The sequence below is a fragment of the Lutra lutra genome, chromosome 9 (assembly GCF_902655055.1).
Source record: "Lutra lutra chromosome 9, mLutLut1.2, whole genome shotgun sequence".
In the NCBI taxonomy this organism is placed as follows: Eukaryota; Metazoa; Chordata; class Mammalia; order Carnivora; family Mustelidae; genus Lutra; species Lutra lutra.
The window spans coordinates 73,211,425-73,234,686 of record NC_062286.1 but is presented as its reverse complement, the minus strand read 5'-3'; the positions used below and the strand labels follow the sequence as shown (position 1 = coordinate 73,234,686).

At 36.3% G+C, this 23,262-nt stretch overlaps 2 protein-coding genes across 2 annotated transcripts in view; one reads left to right on the top strand and one right to left on the bottom strand.

Moving 5' to 3' along the window:
• LHCGR (luteinizing hormone/choriogonadotropin receptor) overlaps positions 1-23,262 on the bottom strand; it is a 137,426-nt gene that overhangs the window by 7,576 nt on the left and 106,588 nt on the right. The window lies entirely within an intron of this gene.
• Positions 6,937-23,262, top strand: part of GTF2A1L (general transcription factor IIA subunit 1 like) — a 61,626-nt gene continuing 45,300 nt past the window's right edge. Inside the window, exons 1-6 of the mRNA XM_047744481.1 lie at positions 6,937-7,081; positions 10,007-10,108; positions 10,285-10,408; positions 18,463-18,518; positions 20,570-20,654; positions 21,753-22,339. Coding sequence (XP_047600437.1) covers positions 7,061-7,081; positions 10,007-10,108; positions 10,285-10,408; positions 18,463-18,518; positions 20,570-20,654; positions 21,753-22,339 — 975 coding nt within the window. The 5' untranslated portion in view covers positions 6,937-7,060. The remainder of the gene's footprint in view (positions 7,082-10,006; positions 10,109-10,284; positions 10,409-18,462; positions 18,519-20,569; positions 20,655-21,752; positions 22,340-23,262) is intronic.

Here is a 23,262-nt window from a genome sequence, read left to right as displayed (position 1 = left end):
TTACTTGTGCACATTTTTTTTTTTTTTTAGAATTCCATTTTGATTTATCTGTAGTATTTTCGAGTGTATTTCTTTGTGTAGCTTTTGCTAGTGGTTGCTCTGGGTATTACATTATACATACATGACTTATCCGTCAATGTTTTTCCAGTTCTAGTGGTATTTTGAATTGAAGAAACCTTATCTTCCTCTATCTTTCTCCATTGATAATAGAATTTGAGAACTATATAAGGCAATGTTACAATTTTCGCCTCAACTGTGAAACACACTCAGAAAGGCAAGAAAAGGAAGTCTACTACATTTAATCATTTTTTCTTTTCTTTTTTCTCTTCTTTCACTTCTTCCTTCCTTCCTTCCTTCCTTATATTGTTCCTTTTGTTCTTTTCTTTTCTTTTTTTAAAAAAATATGTTATTTATTTATTTGACAGAGAGAAAGACAGGGAGAGAGGCAACACAAGCAGGGGAAGTGGGAGAGGGAAAAACAGGCTCCCTGATGACCTGAGCGGAAGGCAGATGCTTAAGGACTGAGATACCCAGGCGCCCTATATTCTTCCTTTTATCATTTCCTTTCTATTTCAAGAACTTCCTTTAGCCAGTCTTTTAGGATAGTTTTGCTGGTGATAAATAATCTTAGGGTTTTTTTTTTTTTTTTTTCCATTTGAGAACATTTTTATTTTCCCTTTTTTCCCTGAATGGTATTACCACTGCCTTTCGGATAGCGAGTTGAACATTCTTTCAGCCCAATTTCTTCTAGCCTTTATGTTTCCTGACTAGAAAGACACTTATATTTCAATTGTCTATTTTTGTCTTCATTGCTCAAGTTGGGCTGTTGTTCTATTTTCAAGTTCATGGATTCTTTCTTTTTTCTCTCCATTCTGCTGCTGAGTCTTGTATTAGTTTCCTAGGACTGCCATAACAGACTACTATGACCTGAGAAACATATTTCATTCCTGAAATAACAGGAATGAATTGTCTCAATTTGACATTTTGTTAGAAGTTTGAAATAAGGGTGTTGACATAGCCAAACTCCCTCTGAAACCTGAAGGGGGGAATTTCTTCCTTGCTTTTTCCAGCTTCCCAGTGTTTGCCCACAGTCTTTGGTGTTCCTAGTTTGTAGGTACATCTCTCCACTATCTGCCTCTGTTGTCACATGACTGCTTTCTTTCTGTGTGTCTTTGTCCTTCTCTTAAAAGGATCCTAACTAATTCCATCTGCAACGACTCTATTTCCAAATAAGGTCACGTGCTGAGGTACTGGGGTTTGGACTTCCACATACCTTTTTGAGAGATACAATTAACCCATAATAAACCCATCCATAGAATTTTTTATTTTGGTTATTCTATTTTTTGGTCTTAAAATTTGTATAGACTAATAAATCTTTTCCACAGTAAAAAGAAAAAAAAAATCTTCGATTTCTTTGTGGAGACCTTCTATGCTTTCATTTTGTGAAACTCATTTCATTTCAAAGTGGTCATTAAATTGCTTGCCTAATTGCTCATCAAAGAAGTTTTAGGAAGACTGCTTTAAAATCCTTGTCAGAAAATTCCAACACCTTAGTCATCTTTATATTGGTGTCTACTGATGGTCTTTTCTCATTCAAGTTGAGATTTCCCCATTCTTGTTTTGACAGGTGATTTTCAGTTGTTTGCTGGGCATTTTGGTTACTATGAAACTGGATCTTCTTTAAATCTGTTTTGGCAGGTCTTCTGTGACCCCAGGTCAGTGGGGGAAGGTAAGAGTTCCATCTTGCTATTGCCAGGTAGAAGTGAAGGGCCTGTTCTCCACTCAGCCTCTGCTGACACTCCAGGAGGGAGGAGCTCTCATTACTGTTGGGTCAGGTAGAAGTTCAAGCTCCCCACCAGGCTTCCACTGACATCACCCTGACTGAGACAGGGAATGGTGCCTTGTCTCTCCTTCTCACATGGCCTCCATTGGCACTGCAGGGGACAGGTCCCACTCTTGGCAGCAGGGCCTTCTCTGACACAGCCCCAGCGGGTGGTAGGGATGACTCATTATAGCTGGGTGGAGTGCAAGTCCCCACATCCCATGGGGTCTCCAGTGACATTGTGGGAATGGCTGTACCTTGTTACATGTGAGCAAGAGTAGAAGTCTAAACTCCCTACTTTGCCTTCTCTGACAAGTGTGGGATGGAGCCAATCTTCTCTATGTGTTTGACTGCAGTGGAGCAGTGTTGTTTAAGAATTTTCTGTCTTACTGCCCCTTTCCTGGTCCTTTGGCTAGAAAGAGAAGGCTTTTGTGCTTTTTTTGGTCTGTGACAGTTGGTTTTTCCAGGTTGCCCACTTCACCAGCACCCAGTTTGGGATATATGAGGCAAAAAGAAAACCAGGGAATTCCCTGCTGTGCCATTCTCTGGGTTATAAAGTCGCTAACTGGTCTGTGCTCTTCTCTCTACCATTCAGGATCTTCTTATGTTTGTTTTATATATAATATCCAGAGGTGGGTTTTTTTTTTTTTAAGCTCTATTTAGGAGGAGGAATAGGAAGAAGTGTGTCTACTCCATGTCTTCCCTGCCTCTCCTGAAGCACCTAAGGAAACAATATAGAATATTAAGGTGCTGCCATTTACTTCTTACAAAATGAGACAAATTAGATAAGAAGAAAAGTACAGTTATTGTGGGAACAAAGCTAGTTTGTTCTCTCCAAATCGTAGCCTTAAGTTCAGTTTTATTTGTCTTTACTTCTGTCTTCTCTAGGTAGCAATTTATGTTGGAAAATTAACTGGACAATGGACATTTTCCTCACTAACATTTCATGTTCGTATATGATTACACACGTTGTGATTTTAAGAATGAAAATGGAATCATTTGTTAGCTAGGAAATTACTGAATCCTTATCAGACCCTGATGAAACTATAGAAAAAGTAGCCGTGGGGAAAATTGTGTTTGAAGTCATCCTCCGCACTCACTGTGAGTTAATTATAATCATTAATTTTCATATGTACACAATGTATACATCTTTTTAATATTAAAATATTTTGAAAGAGGCAACAATGTGATCATTAAGAGTTCCACTGTGTGTTAAGGTTACCAGTTGGCCATAGCCTAATGGCACAGTCATTTTAACTGAAATCATGTTGGGGTGGGGAGAGGAGTTCATCATGGTGAAGCAATATCTGATGTTCACATAATATAAGGTGATTTTGGACTACAAAATGGAAAATGTTACAAAAGTACAGAATGTAAATAAATCAGAACTACCAACATTGTAACCATTTCAAAGTTACAAGGTGAGATAGAGATTATCTGCATTTTCATTTCCTGGAAGATGTGAAGGATGAGACAGTCAGAGGAACACAATACTGCTGGTTTAGTGCAGTGGTTGCAAAATGTGCAGAAACTAATTATGAATATTTGCTGTCTTAAGCCATATGCTCATAGACTAATTTGTATTTTTCATTACAGATTAAAAATATTATTTAGAATCTATACAGTTACTGAAGTGCCCTATATTTGGCTGTAGAATTTAATATGTAAAAGATAGTGATCTTTTTCTAAAATACCTTTTGTAAAAAAATATTCTCATTCAGAGAAAGGACTTCACAGATCTGGTTTTTTCTCACAATAAGCATAGTGAAATTGTTTCTTTACTCTTGAAGTAATATCACTGAGACCTCCAGGCAAAAACAATGAGAATATACAGAATACAAAGAAATTAATCTGATTATTAGATTTGTTTAAATGTTATAAAACTGGTGTGTGTTATAGATGAAATATTATATATTATAGTCTGTAAAGAAAGCAGGGGAAAATGAAAATCTGTTGCTCTGAATTGTGATGAACTGCTAAGGAAAATCTTTGTGCTTTGCCGTAGGTGTAATTTCAAAGAACTGAGCGCTCAAAGAAGGACCACAGCTCAGCATTCTTTTTTTATCTTCTATTTACTAACATAAAAAATCGTCACTGAAGATTGGCCTCGCTGAAGCTTGAAGATCTAGAAATTTCAATTTTAGCATCAAAAGTGTTTTGTGTGTGCAACACACTTCCTGATGGGTTTGAAAAATTGACAAAAGAAATACGACCTTCACATAACTATAAGAGTTTGCTTGTTTGATGATAACCTAGGGTCAATGCCACCAAATATCAGTCTATAAAGTTTACATACATTTCAAATGCTTTTATGATTGACAAGAGTATTCAAAAAACTTTAAATGCTGAGATTACAGTGAGGGAAAACTAAACCTTTGGTAGTCACAATCCAATCAGACAATGGGTTCTGTATTAGTTATCTCATGCTGTGTAACAAATTTATCCCCAAATTTAACTGCTTAAAATGGCATGTATTTATTATCTCACACAGTCTCTCAGGATTAGGAATCATGAAATGCCTCGAGGGTGGTGGTTCTAGTTCAAGGACTCTTGAAGGAATGCAGCCAAGCTGTCAGTCGGGGCTACAGTAAATAATCTGACCACGCAAATGGGGAAGGATTGATTTCCAAGCTTACTCATGTGGATGTCTACAGGCTTCTGCTCTTTGCTGGCTACGGGCTGGAGTCTTAGTTCCTTGTCACCCAGGCTTCTCCATAGGCTACCTGAGTGCCTGAATGTCCTCACAACATGACCGCTGTTGTCTCCCAAAGTGAGAAATCTGAAGGAATTTCAAGGAGGGGAGCCACAATCATTTTTTAAAAAAGATTTTATTTATTTATTTGACAAAGAGAGGAAACAAGCAGGCAGAGAGGCAGGCGGAGAGAGGAAGCAGGCTCCCTGCTGAGAGCCCGATGGGGGGCTCGATGCCAGGACCTTGAGATCATGACCTGAGCCAAAGGCAGAGGCTTAACCCACTGAGCCACTCAGGTGCCCCGCCACAGTCATCTTTAACCTCATTTCAGAAGTGATACAATACCACCTCTGCTTTATTCTATTGGCCATCCAGACAAACCATAGTACAGTGTGGGAGGGGACAACACAAGGCTGTGAATGCCAGGAGGTGAGAATCATCGTGGGCCATCATGGATGGTGGCGACCACAGGTCCAGAGCAGACATATGACTTGGATTCACCTAGAATTCACCTAGAGATTATAATATACCTTCTCTAAAAGCCATTGTTTATTATCAGGGAAAAATTACATCTGAGTCTACTAGTGACTATCCAGACAGACCACAAGGGGCAAATGGAAAGCTGCTGACATTTCTCTGCCAAAGTCACATAACCTCTCTGTCACCTGAGTCTACTAAGTATACTAAGCATTAACAATTCAACTCTTAGCCACACTTTTTATGGGGATTAACGGCCAAATTTAATTTAAAAAATGAGTATGATCTATAGTATAGCCTTGAGAAGGGTAAAATAAATAAGGGAGTAATATAAAAATATGCTGTAAGATGATTACCAATCATATGCTTGTAAGAATAAACTCTTAAAACTTGATGATGAAAAGTTAGAAAACAAGAGACCTTTCAGGTTGCTTCTCAGTTTGAATAATTTAATTGGATTTTATAATATCAGTAGGAATCAGTGACTGCTTTTAGCTTTTCTATTTTGGGTGGTAGATAAGTCACTCTGAATACTTCTGGTAGTAAATTGCCAGGTAGAGATACAATCATTAAAAATTACTATATAAAATTCTCAGCTCTTTTGTAAAACAGATTTCAGATACCTTTTAATTTCAGAAAGTCTTCTAAGAGGCTTCATATAAATCAGCTGCTTAAAACTCACAAATCATAAGGTACCTGACCCAGGCAAAGCAAATACAGAGCAGTAGGGCATAAATAGCTCTACTGAATTTATACATACAAATAAACAGCCAATTTTAAACCTACTATGATTTTTTAAATCATTAAATAACCTAGCCATCTGGTTAAGTCAGGACCTATCTGTAAATTAGAAAGGCTATTTAAAAGACAGAGCAGTGGCAATAGATGACTTTTTCTTAAGAGTTCACATTATCTATGCTTGGATTTACTCTCAGTCCTAGTCAAGATATGCTCCTAGATGCTCTACCTTTCAGGGGAGGGAGGGAATTGTTGCAGGTCAAGAGATGGTGATTGCTACCTGAGGAGGAAAAGGAGACTGGTTAGTGCCTGGTGCTGACTTTATTTTAGCAGTCGTTCACCTAAGCTGCTTAATAGAATCAAGAGTCTCTGCCGTGAGCCTCAGGTGCCAAATATTTAAACTCTCCAAGTGATTTCATTGGGCAGCCAGAGCTGAGAATTTTTGTCTTGGGACAGTAGATCTCATTTCAGAGACCATCAGAATCATCTGGAGAGCATGCTGAAATTACGGAATGCTGGGCCCCATCCCTAGAATTTCTGGTAGGTAGGTCTGGGGTGGGCTCAATAATTTGTGTTTTTTTTTTTTTTTAAGATTTTATTTATTTATTTGACAGAGAGAAATCACAAGTAGGCAGAGAGGCAGGCAGAGAGAGAGGAGGAAGCAGGCTCCCTGCTGAGCAGAAAGCCCGATGTGGGGCTTGAACCCAGGACCTGGGATCATGACCTGAGCCGAAGGCAGCGGCTTAACCCACCGAGCCACCCAGGCGCCCCCAATAATTTGTGTTTTTAACAGGTTCCCAGATGATGCTGATTTGCTGTCCTACGCTTTGAGAATCAATCTTAGAAGAGTTTGGCTTTTGTTGTATTTTTACTAGAGTTCAGCTGTGCGCGGGGTGCAGGGGGAGGGGTGAAAATTGGTAGAAGGAGAGGGACAGAAGCCGCTAGTCTCCCTACTTTCCTGGCCCAATCCCCTTCCAAGCTGAAGGGGAACTGGAATCTACCACTGCATCGCATCTCCCCTATTTTCTGAGTCTTTATTTCACAGACTGAGTAAATAAAGGTGCTTCAGGGGTCAGTTGAACGGTCCACAGCTGTTTAGATCGTGGTTAACCAGCCCATTTTAGCCGGCTTCTTCGCTCACGCACACCATCCCTCCAAGAAACCCTGCTCAAAGCAGCCCACTAACCTTTCTCTCCTCCCTGCCCCGCCCCCAGAGTCTCTGCGTAGTTGCGCAGACGACGTGCCGGGCGTTCAAAGAGAGCAGCGAGAGGAGTTCAGTGGGGCACCGCGTGCCGCGCAGGCGCGAGGGGAGAAGTGCCGGAGCCGCCATCATGGCCTGTGTCAACCCTGTGGTAAGGAGGACCGGCCTGGTCTGTAGGCCCATGGTCTGTTTGGAGGGAGGGATGGTCCAGGGATATGGCAGCCCAGGCCTGTACACACGCTTTCCCCTCCTGGCCCTTCACAGTCTTTCAGAAACCGTCACTCTAAGTGGCCCCCGGCTGTTCGCCTCCGCTTTGGAGGAAGCCGGTGAGGGCCAGTAGTAGCTCAGCCGGAAGTTGGAATCCGCCCGCTGAAGGAACCGCTGCCTCCTCCTCCCCACCGTTCTCGCCGGCACTGAGGCTGTCTGGAAGAGGTGGTTAGAGCAGGAGCTCGCGGTAACCCTCCAGTTTCCTGTGTCCTGAGAAAATTCCTGAGTTCAGTTGTACTCTTATTCTTACTTCCAGTGTGGCCATTGTTGATTCTGAGCTCTATTATTGACCTGAAGTAATAAGTGATGTATTTCTTGTTGCCCAGGCGTATTTTTTGAGTTCTCTCCTACCCCGCATTTCCCCATCCCGAATGCTTAAGTACGCCATTGGAATTAAACACAAACCTTGATCTCCTACTCTTACAGTGAGAATTGACAGGCTAGCCCTTCAGCTCATAACCCTGCTGTCATGAGCACTGGCCCTTTTAGTTTAGATGGCGGAAACCTCGATATCCGCGTCACCGTGATGAATTAAGCACGTTATCCCAGATGTTTCATGAAACACTTGGTCCCCAGTCTTAGGAAACCTCTACCCTAAAAGAAAGATAACCAACACAAATCTAGACCCAGTTTACTGGAAAGGCTTCCTTTTTTCCTTCTTTTTGTTCCCATTTCATTCAGCGGTCTGAGAAATTTGGGAGAAAACAAGAAAACAAGGGCACCTGGAATGGCACTTGTGAAACGCTCTATCAATTTTTAAAGAGCTGAATTAAAGAGAAAAACAAGGATTCACCTTTATTTTCAGTTCACCTGAACAAACTTGGTATTTGGTGAAAGGCAGTGTGCTTGTCCCGGTTTGTTATTTTATGGGTTCCATGTACATATATGCAGCATAAAAGGGTCCTTTTTTAGAGACACATTATTTCATTGTGTATCCATTTTTTGATGCTAATGTATTTTAAGATACATAAAATACTCAGGCTTGAATATAAGTTTACCATGTGTACCGTTTTATCTGATGGTGAACTCTGCAGAGGGTGTGTGAGTTTTCTTAAATAGAGAAGAAGTTAAGATGGATTTCCTGGACTATACATTGTTCTGATTAAGGTATTAGGGAAAGAATATAAAGGTTAATCTTAGTTCCAGAAGAAAAAGGTATGTTCAATACTTATTTACCTTTTTTAAAAATTGTGTTCTAATGGTTTATTTTTGACAGCTGCTCTTATACTCTGAGGGTGGATCTTTTTTTTTTTTTTTTAAAGATTTTATTTATTTATTTGAGAGAGGAAGCATGAGAGAGGAGAAGGTGGAGGGAGAAGCAGACTCCCCCCTGGAGCTGGGGGACCGATGTGGGACTCAATCCCAGGACTCTGGGATCATGACCTGAGCCAAAGGCAGTTGCTTAACCAACTGAGCCACCCAGGCACCCTCTAAGGGTAGATCTTAAGGAAGTTTTTAACCCTAGAAATGTTTACTTCTTGCGGTAAAAGTGATCAAACTAGCTGGGATGAACACCGAAGTATCACTTTAGTATGCTTTTATTGGGGTAAGCTGTTTGAGAAGAAGCAACTAATCTAGGGCACTTAATGGGTATGCCTGTGAATAATGTGGTACTGATTGGCCTATTTATAAGCTTACCTGGGATCTTTATGGGGATTAATTTTAAACCTAACTATTCTTGATGTGAGCGAGAGTATTTAGAGAGTATTTACTGGGTAGTGTGAAAAAGCAGTCCTAGAATGCCACAATTTTTATTGCCAAATCTTGTGGAAAGGTATAGTTCATTCATGTCTTGGTTAGGTTCTGTTAGGAATCCATTTTGGTGCACTTGTACTTTTCACTTGACAGTGGTTCAGAATATTTTTTTGGACTACAGGTATTTTGGAAGTGGGATAGTTTTTGGTTACTCTCTTGTAAGTGCTTGTCTCAGTCTTACAGCTTGCAATTTATTCATATATGTGAAAGTAATATAGTGAACTCTAAAAACTCCTTTGTCCGCTTTGAGAAAATAAGTTGAAGACAGTAGGTTCGTTTCCACCTGCCTTAAATGAATTTATGCTAAGTGAAATAAATCAGAGAATTATCATATGATCTCACTCATGTGGAATTTAAGAAACAAAATAGGATATAGCAGAAGAGAGGAAAAAAATAAAACAAGATGAAGTCAGAGAGGTGACAAATTGAAAGAGACTCTTTTTTTCTTTTTAAATTTTTTATAAACATATAATATATTTTTATCTCCAGGGGTACAGGTCTATGAATCGCCAGGTTTACACACTTTCAGAAGAGACTCTTAATCACAGGAAACAAAATGAGGGTTGCTGGAAGGGAGGGGTGGGGGATGGGGTAACTTGATGATGGACATTAAGGAGGGCATGTGATGTAATGAGCGCTGGGTATTATATAAGACTGATGAATCACTGACCTCTCCCTCTAAAACTAATAATACATTATATGTTAATTAATTGAATTTAAATAAAAAAATAAAAGGGAGAAGGTTAAATTCTGACAAAAACCAAGTGATGTAATTATAACCTACCATCTTGATTAATTGTTATCTCCTATTTGATTGTGGTTCTTTAAGTCAGCCTTGTAGATAGCCTGAGACTATGGGTCAGAAGCTAACACAATTTATGGACAGCTAAGACTACAGTAGATCGCATTTAGTAAGAATCTTTATGGTCGTTTTTCTTTAAACCATAAGAAAGAATACACTGCATGTATTCTTTCTTACTATTAAACGTTTAATAGTTTAAATGTTTAAACTATTTAAACATAGTTTAAAGTGTTAACAATTGCTTTTTTGTAGCCTAAACTCTACAGATCAATAATTGAAGATGTAATTGAAGGAGTGCGGGATCTATTCGCTGAAGAAGGTATAGAGGAACAAGTTCTAAAAGACTTGAAGCAGGTTTGTAGACAATGCAAGTTACCCTTTTTGTTCTTTCTTCTTAAAAAACTTATAAATTTTAGTTTTAACCCCTCAATTATAGTTTAATGCTTACCCATTTATTGTGCCATCAGCTGACATTAAGAAGTTAAATACCTAAATACCTTAACTTTTTAAAAAAATTTTTTTCTCTGCAGCTCTGGGAAACAAAGATTTTGCAGTCTAAAGCAACAGAAGACTTCTTCAGAAATAGTGCCCATTCACCTGTGTTCACCCTTCCATTGCCAAACAGCTTGCACCAAACATTGCAGTCATCAACAGGTTGGATACAGTTAGTAAATTAGTACTATTTTGGTCTTCAGAACACATTCTCATTGGTGGTGGTTTTATATTAGGGTAATGTTCTTAAGGCTTGGACCTCAAAACCATTATTATTAAATGAACACAGTAAACCGTCATCTTGTAATTATGGGTAACAAAATTAGGTTATTCAAGCCAGCTTTTGAAAATACTGAAGTCCAGAAAGATGACCAACTGTTACTTCAGAGGAACAAGTTACATCATTTGTGGGCTATTGGGAATACCCACTAGTTATTTCAGAGAATTTGATTGGGTTGTGTCAAGGAGTAACTGAGCCACCATTGCTGGAAAAAGCAGTGGGAAAGATGGGTGGTTGCATGCTTGTGCATTCTTTATCTTTCTCTTGCTTGTTGTATATATTATAAATCTGCTATTGTACTGGAAGCAAAATAGAGAGTTAACATGAATATGGAGATTATTTAGGCTACTTCGCTGTTTTGGGTATTATATATTATGGCTAGAAATTAACCCTGTGTACTTTTCTTCATTTCTTGGACTTGAAACCTTTGCTTTTAAGGAAATAATTTTCCATATTATGTGTATCAATTTAAACTGGAAAAAAGTGGCTAAGATAAATGATACTGTTTTATCTTTCTAGCCTTTATTCCTTCTTTTCTGATTCTTAAAATTTTTATACTATCCTAATGTATGTGTGTGTGTTGTCTGTATGTCTGCATGCAACACACACACACACACACACACACACACACAGGTTTTATTTTGTTTAGTTGAATTAGATTGATGTCTGCCAGAAGTGAGGGTAGATTTTGGGTTGGATTGTCAGTAATAACTAGGTTGTTCATTGCACACTTGGGAAAATTCAAAGGAAAATCATGTGGGACAAGGTAAAGAGAAAATAGTAAGGAGGCTAGTATCTTGTTTATTATAAAACGAGAATTTAAGTGTGGCAGCAATTATAACTTAAAAATGAAATGTTAACAATGAATATTGAATTCCCAGATGTAAATTTTATCTAATGTTATGCTTCTAAAGTATAACTTTACTCTGTTAGCCACAGCAGTTTTAATTACTAAGTTGACACTTTGAAACATTTTACCTCAGTTTCTATAGTTTTGATTATGCTTTTGTTTTTAACGTTTTTATTAGGTCATCCCTTTTCTCTATTTAAATAACATTATTTTCTTTATTGAAGAACTTTAAAGATTTTCTTTCTTTCTTTCTTCCTTTTTTTTTTTTTTTAACCTAGGAGTGACTTGGAGGGTGGCCAGTGTGGAGGAATGAAAGATTAGACTGTTTTTTATCAAAAGCAGTTAACGCTTTTCAGGTTCTTTGTTATTCAAAATTGCAATACTTGTTTTTGCCGCAAGATGGTAATATTAGCAGTGATTTAAATCACAAAATAGTCTTGCAACTAATATGTCTAGCTGGCTTTCATTCCCCACTGTATTCCTATTCTTTTTTCTTGGAAGTTAGAATAATAGAAATAATTACATTTAAACAAGACAGTTTTTATTCTTTTCTACATCATTTATAATGAAAAGACTTAGGAGGAAGTACATGTCCTTTAAAAATGCATTACAAGCCTTGTTTTTATCCCTCTTCATTTCTAGGTTCCCTAGAATAAGATTCTTGAAGTAAATAGCCTCATAAAATTGAAGTACTTCTTAATTATATCTTCTCATTGTAGGCTTTTAAAAGCCTGATTAAAATAATCTAAACTAACTTCTACAACCTTTTTATCTCTTGATAACAAGTTCGAATTAAATCTACAATGGAGTAAGTCATTTGCCTTTGTTCCATCTTTAAAGCTTTTTGCTCTATCATATTTTCTTTGACTCTATTATCCATTTGCTTAATAATTTCCTGTATTTTCAGTTGTCAACTTTTTTTTGGTCTCAGGACCCCTTTACACTCCTAAAAATGGAGGACCTTGAAGAGCTTTCTTTATGTGGGTTGTTAAGTATCTATTTAACATATAAAAGCTTAAAACTGAGAGACTTAAAAAAGTTTTATAAATTCCAAAAATTGATAATATGTTAACATAATTACATATATTTGTTAAAAGTAACTTTTCCAGAACAAAAAGTATTTAATGAGAGGAGTGGCGTTGTTTTACTTTTCTGAAAATCTCTTCAAATGTTTGGCTTAATATAAGGTAGCTGGATTCTCATATCTATTTCTAAATTCAGTCTGTTGTGATACGTAGTTTTGGCTAAAGTATATGAAGAAAATCTAGCCTTCCACAGATGTATAATTGGAAAAAGAGTGTTTTTATAGCAATTTCAGGTAACTTGATACTACACTAAAACTCAACAAGTGTTAGTTTCTGAGAGTTTAGCTACAAGGTGGAATCTGAAACTTCCTCAGTGGACTTTGTAATGTTAAAAGATCACTGGTATGTCTTGCACTTTGAATGACTCCTTAACCTGTGTGTGGTTTTGTAACATAAGTTAGTTACTTGGAAAATACTGTTTGACTGAGTTATGCACTTGACAAATTGTTCATTATACAAGATTAAAAAATACTATTAATATCACCGCACATTTCTTCAGAAAAATTGGAAGGCTATCAAGCTCACTGTGGTGGATATAAAGTTTACAAAATTAAGATTTTTGGTTGAAAGCTTGAATTTTACCATTGCCAAACAAATACTGTCAGTTTGTTTTCCTTGAAGTGACGGGCACATTTGGTTCATTAAAAAAAAAATGACTGCCAAATATCTGTCTGAATAACCATAGTTTGTGTCACTTATTCTTTCAAGTAAAAATGTTTCTTAAAAAGGAGAGGCTAGATCAGCTCTCAACTTAAATAATAGCACCAGTCCTTTTCCATGTACTTCCTTGTGTATCTGTATGCGGCAGAAATGCTTTGTGTTCTTCCCATTTCATCCACAGAATATTAAAAGAAAGTATCTTCAAGGGTTGAAATTTTATAAAAATAGTTCTTTATGGTTACATTTAGGAACTTCTTTAGTGAAACTGTTTTATTGTTGCTGTTGTTTATCTTTTTTACTGTGAGTGGGTGGTGATGGAGAACAAATAAAGGGGCCACTAGCAGGTTTGGTAATACTGCTTTAATTCATGCTAAGATGCCCTCTTTCTCTCTCTCTCTTACCCTTTCCTTCTCTCTCTCTCTTTCTCTTTCCTTGCCTCCCTCCCTCCCTTCCTTCCTTCTTCTTCTTCTTCTTCTTCTTCTTCTTTTTTTTTTAAATAAAGTAGGCTCTACACCCACCCAGTATGCAGCCCATTGGAGGGCTTGAACTAATGATTTTGAGATCAGGACCTGAGCTGAGATCAGGAGTCAGATGCTAAGGGCCCCTGGATGGATCAGTTGGTTGAGCCTCCACCTCTTGGCTTTGGCTCAGGTCACGATCTTGGGGTCCTGGGATGGAGCCCTGTGTTGGGCTGTGTGCTCAGTGGCCAGTCTGCTTGAGATTGTCTCTCTCCCTCTTCCCCTTCCCCAGCTCGTGTACATGCAGTTTCTCTCTAAAAATAAAATCTTTAAAAAAAGAAGTTGGAGACTTAACCAAATGAGCCACCGAGGCACCCCAAAGTGCCTTCACTTTTACTCATCATTGCTCTGCACTGTAAATGCAAATGTCAAAAAAGAAAAAAAAATGAGAAATGAAAAAAGATTTTTATTGTATTGGTATTATAAAATATAGTCTGACCTTGTGAACACCCTGAAAGGGTCTCATGGACCCCTGGGGGTTTGCAAAGTACAATTTAAGAACTGCTATTCTATCCTTGGTGTAATTATATACAGTTTATAATCCACTTTTTAAAAAAGACAATGTTTTTAGAACTCTACATTCACAACAAATTTAAGAGAAGGTACAGAGACTTCTCCTATACCTCTTGTCCCCAATCATGCATCATCTCTTCAGTTATTAACATCCCCCACCAGAGGGTTTCATTTGTTAACAATTGATGAACCTACATTGACCTGTCATAAACACCAAAGTCCATAGGTCACGTTATTGCTCTTGGTGTTGCATGTACCATGTGTTTCTGCAAATTTATAATGACATGTATCCATCTTACAGTGTCTTACAGAGTATTTTTATTGTCCTAGAAATCCTCTGTACTCCTCCTATTCATCCTTTCCTACCATACCAACTCAAGGCAACCATTGATATTTTTATTGTCTCCATTGTTTTACCTTTTTCAGAATGTCCTATAGTTGGAATCAATCATGTAGTATCTAGCCTTTTCAGATTGGCTTATTTTACTTAGTAATATGGTATTAGGATTCCCTCATATCTTTTTGTGGCTTGCTAACTCATTTCTTTTCAACACTGAATGATATTCCATTGTCTGGATATGCCAGTTTATTTAATTGTTCACCTGTAAAGCACATCTTGGATGCTGCCAAGTTTTGGCAATTAGGAATAAAGCTGCTGTGTGGAGGTTTATGTGTGGATGTAAGTTTTTAACTTCTTTGGGTAAATATCAAGGAGAGTGACTACTGGGTTGTATGCTTAGTTTTGTAAGGAACCACCAAATTTTCTTTCAAAGTGACTGTGCCATTTTACATTCCAACCAGCAGTGATTGAGGGTTCCTGTTGTTCCACATCCTTGCCAACATTGGGTGTTATCAGTGTTGTGGATTTTGTCCATTTTTAATTTAATGGACAATAAAAATAAAAATTAAATAAAATTAATTTTATTTAAAAATAAAAATTAAATAAAATTAATTTTAATTTAATTTTAATACCACTGTATCTCATTGTTTTAATTTGCATTTTCTTGATGACTTACGATATGGAGCATCTTAAATGCGTATTTGCCATCTATATCTTCTTTGGCAAAGTGTCTCTTAAGGTCTTTGGCCCATTATTGGGTTGTTATGGTTGAGTTTTAAGAGTTCTTTGGTTATTTTGGATAATAGCCCATTATCATATATGTCTTTCACGATATTTTTTTCCAACCTTTGTCTTTTCATATCATCTTGATTTTTTTTTTTAAAGGAGTTTTAAGTTTTTGTAAAACCTGGCTTATGAATTATTTCTTTCATGGGTTGTGCCTTTGGTGTTGAATCTAAAAAGTCATTGCCATATTCCTGGTCATCTAGATTTTCTTCTATCTTCTAGGAATTTTGTAGTTTTGCATTTTACATTTAGTTCTGATCTATTTTTAGTCATTTTTTTGAAGGGTATAAAGTATGTGTCTAGTTTCATGTTTTTTGCATTGGATAGCCAGTTCAGACATTTGTTGAAGAGACTATCTTTGTGCCATTGTATTGCCTTGGCTTTTGTGTTAAAGATCAAGTGACTATATTATGTGGGTCAGTTTCTTGGCTCTCTGTTCTGTTCCATTGATGTGTTTGTCTATTCTCTGACCAGGTAACACTACCTTGATTACTGCAGCTTTCTAGTAAGTCTTGAAGTGGGGCAGTGTCAGTTCTCCAACTTTTTCTCCATGAATATCACATTGGCTCTTCTGGGTCTTTTGCCTATAATTCACTTGTGAGAGAGAAATGGGATTGCATTAATAATAACCTCAGAATAATAGGTGTAAACTAGGACTGTCCTGGGTTAACTGAGACGTAGGATTCACTTTGTCCATGATTGCCCTATTTCTAGAGCAATTCAAATCTGTGCTATTTGGTCTTCATGTCACATAGTTTTTTGATGAAACTATCATTGTATGAGCAAGAAAGGGAAGAATAGGAATTTTGAGAAGTTTGTGATGGCTTTCATCTTTGAGTGTTCAGACTCCTTCAGGTACAAACTACATGTCCAACTGTTGTTGAATTTAGATCTGGTGAAAATTTCAACAGTGCTGTTGGTTCTTTTTTTTTTTAAAACCATTTACATTTTTTTTTTTTTAAGATTTTATTTATTTATTTGACAGAGAGAAATCACAAGCAGGCAGAGAGGCAAGCAGAGAGAGAGGAGGAAGCAGGCTCCCCGCCGAGCGGAAAGCCCGATGTGGGGCTTGAACCCAGGACCTGGGATCATGACCTGAGCCGAAGGCAGCGGCTTAACCCACTGAGCCACCCAGGCGCCCCTTTACATTTTTTTTTTTTTTTTAAGATTTTATTTAGTGCTGTTGGTTCTTGATGTGATTTGAGGTAGAATTCAGTTTGGTTATCAGAGATGTGTATATGCTAATGAGTAGTCAAAAAGAATATTGACCAGTCTTTGCACCTCTTGAGTCACGTGACTTGGATATTAAGATTTGGAATGGTTTAAAGCAGGACCAAGAATTGTGAAGTTATTAACTGCCTTACTGTATCAAAGACTTCTTGGTGTGTAAGAAAGAAATACTCTTGTAGATGTCACAATGTAGCATCTTTTCTTAATTTACACTTCTTAAATTACATTTGTGGGATTGAATTCTTTCTATATTGTAAAGCCTATTGTTTGTGAAATTTAATATTTCTAGAATGTATACATGAAGACCAAAATTCTAACACTTTTAGTTTAAGTAAAGACACATATTCAGTTAAAACTTAATTGGGTATTGAAACCATCTTGGATATTTTAAAAAGCATGTTTCAGGCACATGTAATGGTATATATAATTTGTGGAAGTATGTAAATGGTGCATTTAGTATCAAAATTAACTAGGAGCTTCATGAAACTTCACTATAAAACTGTTCAATGCTTTTATTCTGATGACTATAAAGGAACTCTTAAACTCTCTTATAGCTCTGATTTATATAAGATTAGAGAATTATCCTTTAGGATTTATTGCAAAGTATTTAAAAGAGGGGGAATTGTTGCTATTTTTCCTCAAGAAATTCATTTAATTGCTTTAGACAGCATGTTAACAGATTTTTGTTTCCTCTCAGGCAATGGCTTCAGCTGTACCAGCTTAAGCTTCGCTCACTTCAGCTAATTAAGACTAATACCCTTGTGTTCCTGCCACACCAATTCTTTCTACTTTAGCCTTTCTAAAAGAATGCCTGTTAATAAGCAAAGCCATAGATGAACGGAGGATAAAAATAATTTTCTGCTTCATTAATCATCAATCTCTGTAGCTTCACTTCTGTTATTCTAATGTGGGAAGAATGGTTAGTTAAAAAAAATATTTGCTCTTCTGAGTGACTTGCTGTTTATAATGGAGTCATTCTAGTGTCAGAAGCAAATCTTAGGGACAATTTAATGTGGTCTGTGAAAAAACACCATAATAAACATTACATTTAATATATATGTGCTCCATAAACATGCTGAAACATTCTCTTTTTTATTAAAAGGCGAAATGATAGTGTAACAGTCATGTTCAGCTAGGTAAAATCAACCTTGAGGTAAAGTTTAAGGTTATGTTGATCTCCTGAGGTCTTTCTACTATAGTTACTATTTGTTTTTTACACTTATTTTTTAATGCTTCCATTTCTAACCATTAGGCAAATGTTTTAGCTATATTAAAAACAAAGAGATAGCATAGGAAATTGGTAGATAATAAAGAAAAGATATGTGAGATTGCAACTTTAATGCAGGTTGAGGTGGTCTTCCCCTAGGAATTTGTTCTCTTTTATTTTTCTTAGTAGTCATACTTGTTTCATGTAAAGACTTGTGGAGACGTGTTATTCATTTATTCCTAAAACTATGTAGTTGTGCTGGCTAAAGTATTATAAATAACTTCCTGAAATGAATGAATGGGAAATTCTTTTGAGCCTATAAAATTTAGAATGGTTTATGTTGGGTTACATTTTTTTTGCTCAATAATATAGTCTTTTGGAAATGTGCTACTTGAATAAATACTACCTTTTCTCCTCTGTGAGACGTTGTAATGGAGATTTAGTGCTACATTGACTTAATAAAAATAACCTAGGTATTTTCTTGTGGATTTCTATACTATGGTATACTTGATAACAAATATTTTCTTTTGGTACTTAAAACAGGTTAGTTATAAAATCTTTATCTGAAGTTTTTTGGGAAAAAATATAGTTAAATTCATTTACCTCATTTGCAATTAGGAAGTTTAGAACTCACCATGGTCAGACATGCTAGTGATGGAAAACATTTTTTTAAAACAAGCTATACTTAGCAGTTTTATTAAACTGGTAAATTGTAACAAATGTATATTTATTTTGTTTTCTATATAGCATCATTAGTTATTCCTGCTGGTAGACCTCTTCCCAGTTTTACTACAGCAGAACTGGTATGTAGCCTGTTTAGGATATTTTTTTTTTAAAAGATTTTATTTATTTATTTGACAGAGATCACAAGTAGGCAGAGAGGCAGGCAGAGAGAGGGAAGCATACTCCCCGCTGAGCAGAGAGCCCGATGTGGGCTTGATCCCAGGACCCTGAGATCATGACTTGAACCGAAGGCAGAGGTTAACCCACTGAGCCACCCAGGCACCCTTAGGATATATTTTTAAAGATATGCCTCACTTTTAGTGAATGGTAGCAGGAGGCTAGGCATAGGTATAATTCATAATCCCCCATTTGAATGAGAAAAGATGTAGTAAGGGATGGGGAGATAGGAATAACTTCTAAAATGTACATGTTGCAAAAACTGAGGAGTTTTAGAATTGACATATTCTTTACCAACTTTTCCTGTCTTCCAGAGCAGTTGTTAGCATCTGCCAGTAGTATATATAAATATTGTTGTTAGTATCTATAAGGTCAGGAAATTTCTGAAGTTAAATTCTATGGAGTTTTAATACACAGTATAATGTTATATACCAGGTAGATCCTAAATAAATGACGTTGATACTTTCTGATTTTTTTTTTTTTTTTTGGCAAGTTGAGCTACATAATAGTTCTTCTTTTTATTTAAGTGAAGTATTTTGGTCATTTTTTGTCTTTGTGTTGTAGAGATTTAGAGGATAGGTGTCCCCCCACCCCCGAAGATTTGGAGCAGAAAATAAATTACAACTTGTATTTAGAAAATTGAGTAGTTTTCAGGTGGGGAAATAATAGCACTTTTTCTCTTTTACCTTTCTTCAGTGGTATATAATCCACTGTTTTTCACCTTTCAGCCCACTTTCTGGGCCAAAAGGGTTGGTTGGTAGGCTGTTAATTTCCATTTCTTTATTAAATACAAAATCATACCCCTTGCCAAGAGTTTTGGGAAGAATGGTGCTGTTTTTGATAGGAAACCAATGAAAAATATATCTGCCTTTGAAATTCTTGAGACTACTTTTTCTCCTGGTTAAAGAAATAATACACTAATAGTAAAAACAAGTTTATAAAATAAAAAGCAAAAGAGCCCTGCAGTATTGTACCCCAAAGATAACTGTTTTAACTGCTGTATATCCATCTAGCATTCTTTCATGAAAGTTACCTTAATTTTCAAGGTAAAAGTAGGCACATCTCTGTGCTGGTTCTGTGTTTTTACTTAGTAATATAGATGGATCCTTTTCCCTGCCAGTTAAATATTGACTAACCTTAGTTGATGTATCATTTTCATTAACTGATATTTTATTAATGGACATTTATTTTTAGTTTTTTTCTAATATAAATGATAATACTTGTAGATAAGTTTTTGTGTATTGGTATGATAGCAGGTAGTGAGGATAAATTCTTAGAGGTGGAATTTCTTGGTCAAAGATTATGCATGTTTTCAATTTGGTTGTATATTGTGAAATTGCTCTCCAAAAAGTTAGTACATGTATACTCATACAAGCAGTGGTCTGAGAAAACTTTTTTTTTTTTTTTTAAATCACATCCTTACCAATATTGGATGTTTTTAATCAATCTTATAAGTTTTTGTAGGTCTGGTAGGCAAAAACTTTTTTGTCTTTTGACTTAGCATTTAAAAAAAAAATGGAAAACCCTGAGGTTTATTGATTCTAAAATAAAAATTGTACACTATTGTATTAACTAATTTAAAGTACCATTAGTGATCAACCTATGGACTAGAGGGCTCTTATAAACAGCTGTGTTTTTTGTATCTGACAATTTGAGGATCAGGGACTCATGCAAAGTTATGTAGTGGGGAAGTTTTAGGAATTAGTGTTCATACCATTTACTAAGACTTTATTGGCTTCATTGCGAATAGCCATAGAACAGAATTCTTTTTATCTTTAAATGATCTAAATCAAATATTGAAAAGCTGTTTTATTCAAAGAACTTAGCCTCAATGTTAAATGTCCAACCATTGTCCTGTTGTCTGAATCAGACTTTTTAAAATCCCTATGAGATCAGGAAAAAAGATAAAAGGAAAACCTTTTTCTAACTTTCTAATTAAATTTCTCATATCTAGGGCACCTCAAACTGTAGTGCAAGTTTCAATTTTCCTGGTTATCCTATTCATGTACCATCAGGTGTGACACTACAGATTGCATCTGGTAAGGGTATAGTCCCCATTAAATTTTGTTTTGTTTTTTTTTTTTTTTTTGTTTTAACACTGGTACTGACTGCTGGATGTTAATTTTTGTGATTTTTAATAAACTGTATATTAGAAGTTACTGAAGTTACAGGAACTTTTAAAAATATAACTTATTTTAAGAACAAAAATAAGTGGTGGTTATTCCTGTTGTGGAGGCAGCCTACCATAAAAGACACTGTACGAGATTTGTCCTGTAACTTATTCCTGTTTCTTTTTCCCAGCATTATAGAAGTTGCTTTATATATGTTTCTTTAATTCAAGTCAATTACCTAAATTCTGACAAATGCAAAGGAACACATCTGTGTCCCTGCTAGCTCTAATCAAGAAAAACTAAAGATGACATTGATCAACCTTTGCCGCCTTTGGTACTGGAGATCATGTAGTAGAATATCCAGAAAGTTTTGAGAGTAACCAAACTTTGCTTTTTCAGAGTACTATGTCTTGATTTGAAAGAGAATCCTATCTATTCTTTAGGTTTTTGCAAAGTTTAAAGCACCTAACTCTGTGCTCAAAAGAATAAATTTCTTCCTCTTCCTTTTTAGCGTTATTTTAAAGGAAAAAAGGGAGGAGGGGATTTGATAGCTTTTGAAATTACTTAACTCTTTTTGGATAGCATTACCTTATAGTAGTTACATGGTATCTTAGAGATCTTAAATACATGAAATACATTCTCCATTATTATGTTTGTTAAAATCCCAGTTTGGGTTGGTAACATAGTAATTTATCAAACAATGGGATAGATCCATGGAGTAAGTATCAGTGGGTCTGTATGTATCTCAAAGTGTGCCATATAAGCAAGCAGTAAAAAAGGCTAGAGTTCAAGTGAGATGGCTTTAATTGTTAAAAGTAGAGTAATACATATTTATTGTAGAAAACACAATCTGAAGAATAAAATAAAAACTTGTAGAGAAAACTATTAACTTACTGATGTGTTTTTGGACAGCCTGTTGTGCCTGAGAGTTGGTTGGTTTGTTTGTTTCTTTCTTTCTTCTTTTTTTGATTTTTAGAGGAAATTAGGTTTCTATCATACTTACGGTACTATTTTCTCCTTTTTGAGGTCACCTTTATAAAGTCAATGTACCAGTTATGGTGACACAGACTTCTGGAAGAGCAAGTATTCTACATCCAATTCAGCAAGTATTTAAGCAGCTTGGGCAGCCTTCAATAATCCAGACCAGCGTTCCATGCCTGAACCCATGTTCTCTCCACGTGACTGCTGAAAAATCACAGAGAATAGAAACTGTGCTCCAGCAACCCACAGTTCTTCATTCTGGGATGGTGGATAGGAAACATTTGCAAAATGCAGCCAGTGATACACTTGCACTTCCTGGAAATGAGCATGAAATCATGTCTGAAGCTTTGTTGAGTCAGCCAGAAAGCCCTCAGTATATCCATCTTCCAGGTGTTGTGTTTCCTCCACAGGTCTCTCAGATAGATGAACACGGGGAGCCAGTGCTTGGTGTTTCAGGCGGCATGACTCAAAATCTGAATGGTGTGCCCCTCTCCACTGGCCGAAAGGGGGCCCAGCACCAACACATGTCTGATATTCAGCTTCATGTTCTTAAAAATAGGATGTTTGGATGTGATTCTGTAAAGCAGCCAAGAAATACAGAGGAGCCCAGCAGCCTATCTGTCTCAGAGAAGGTAGTTCTCTGTTGAAGTGAATGGTATTAGGGGACAGATAGTGGCCTGTGATTTGACATCCTGAGGGTTTTTTAAAAGCTGTAAGGTACTCAGAAGTATAAGTGTTCTGTTTTTTCCTTTAGATTATTTATTACTGCTTTTAATATAGTAATCCGTTCTTATAAGTGCCCAGCATTTCAGACTTTTAATTTCAGTTAATAAATTAGAATAGGCTTCGAAGAAAATGGATTTGTTTTAAAATAATCCATATTACCTCTACCTTACATTGTGAGAATGTTCATTTGCGTATAAATTTAAAAGACCCAGAAATCAATCCTAATAATTAACTAAAAATAAATGAATATTTTGAGGTAATTCTTAACATACGAAAGAGGTCCAAAGTTTTTTTTGTTTGTTTGTTTGTTTGTTTGTTTTTTTTAAGAAGCTCTACCAAATTTTCCTGAACTCCATAAGAAACTTTTTCCTTATCTTGAGACTACTTTATTTCTCCCTATTTGCTGAAATATGAGTTAATGTCTTTTGGAATTCAAACTACTAAAAAATAGCTCCTAATTGACTTTGCACATTGAGAAAAGGTTCAAATTATTAATTTCCAAGGAATTCATGGTGAAGGCAGACAGATTCATGGAGAATTTTGGATGGTAGAATTAAAAAAGAATCTTGCATTCTTTTTACAAATGTGAAATATGTCTTATGGCTAACTCTATAAGGTTTAGTCACATAAGACAATTAATTAAAGGTCTGTGTGTCTAGCTAATGGTTTAGTGGCCCCCTAGAACTGCTGTACAAACCTGTAGCAGTGGATAGTAAAGTGTTACTTTAACATTTTCCTAGATGGAAGGGAAAGTTACAGTGTACAGTGAAGGGTAATGAACGAAGAAAATGATTGTAAAACTGTTGGACCCGTTTAGAAAGTTTCTGTT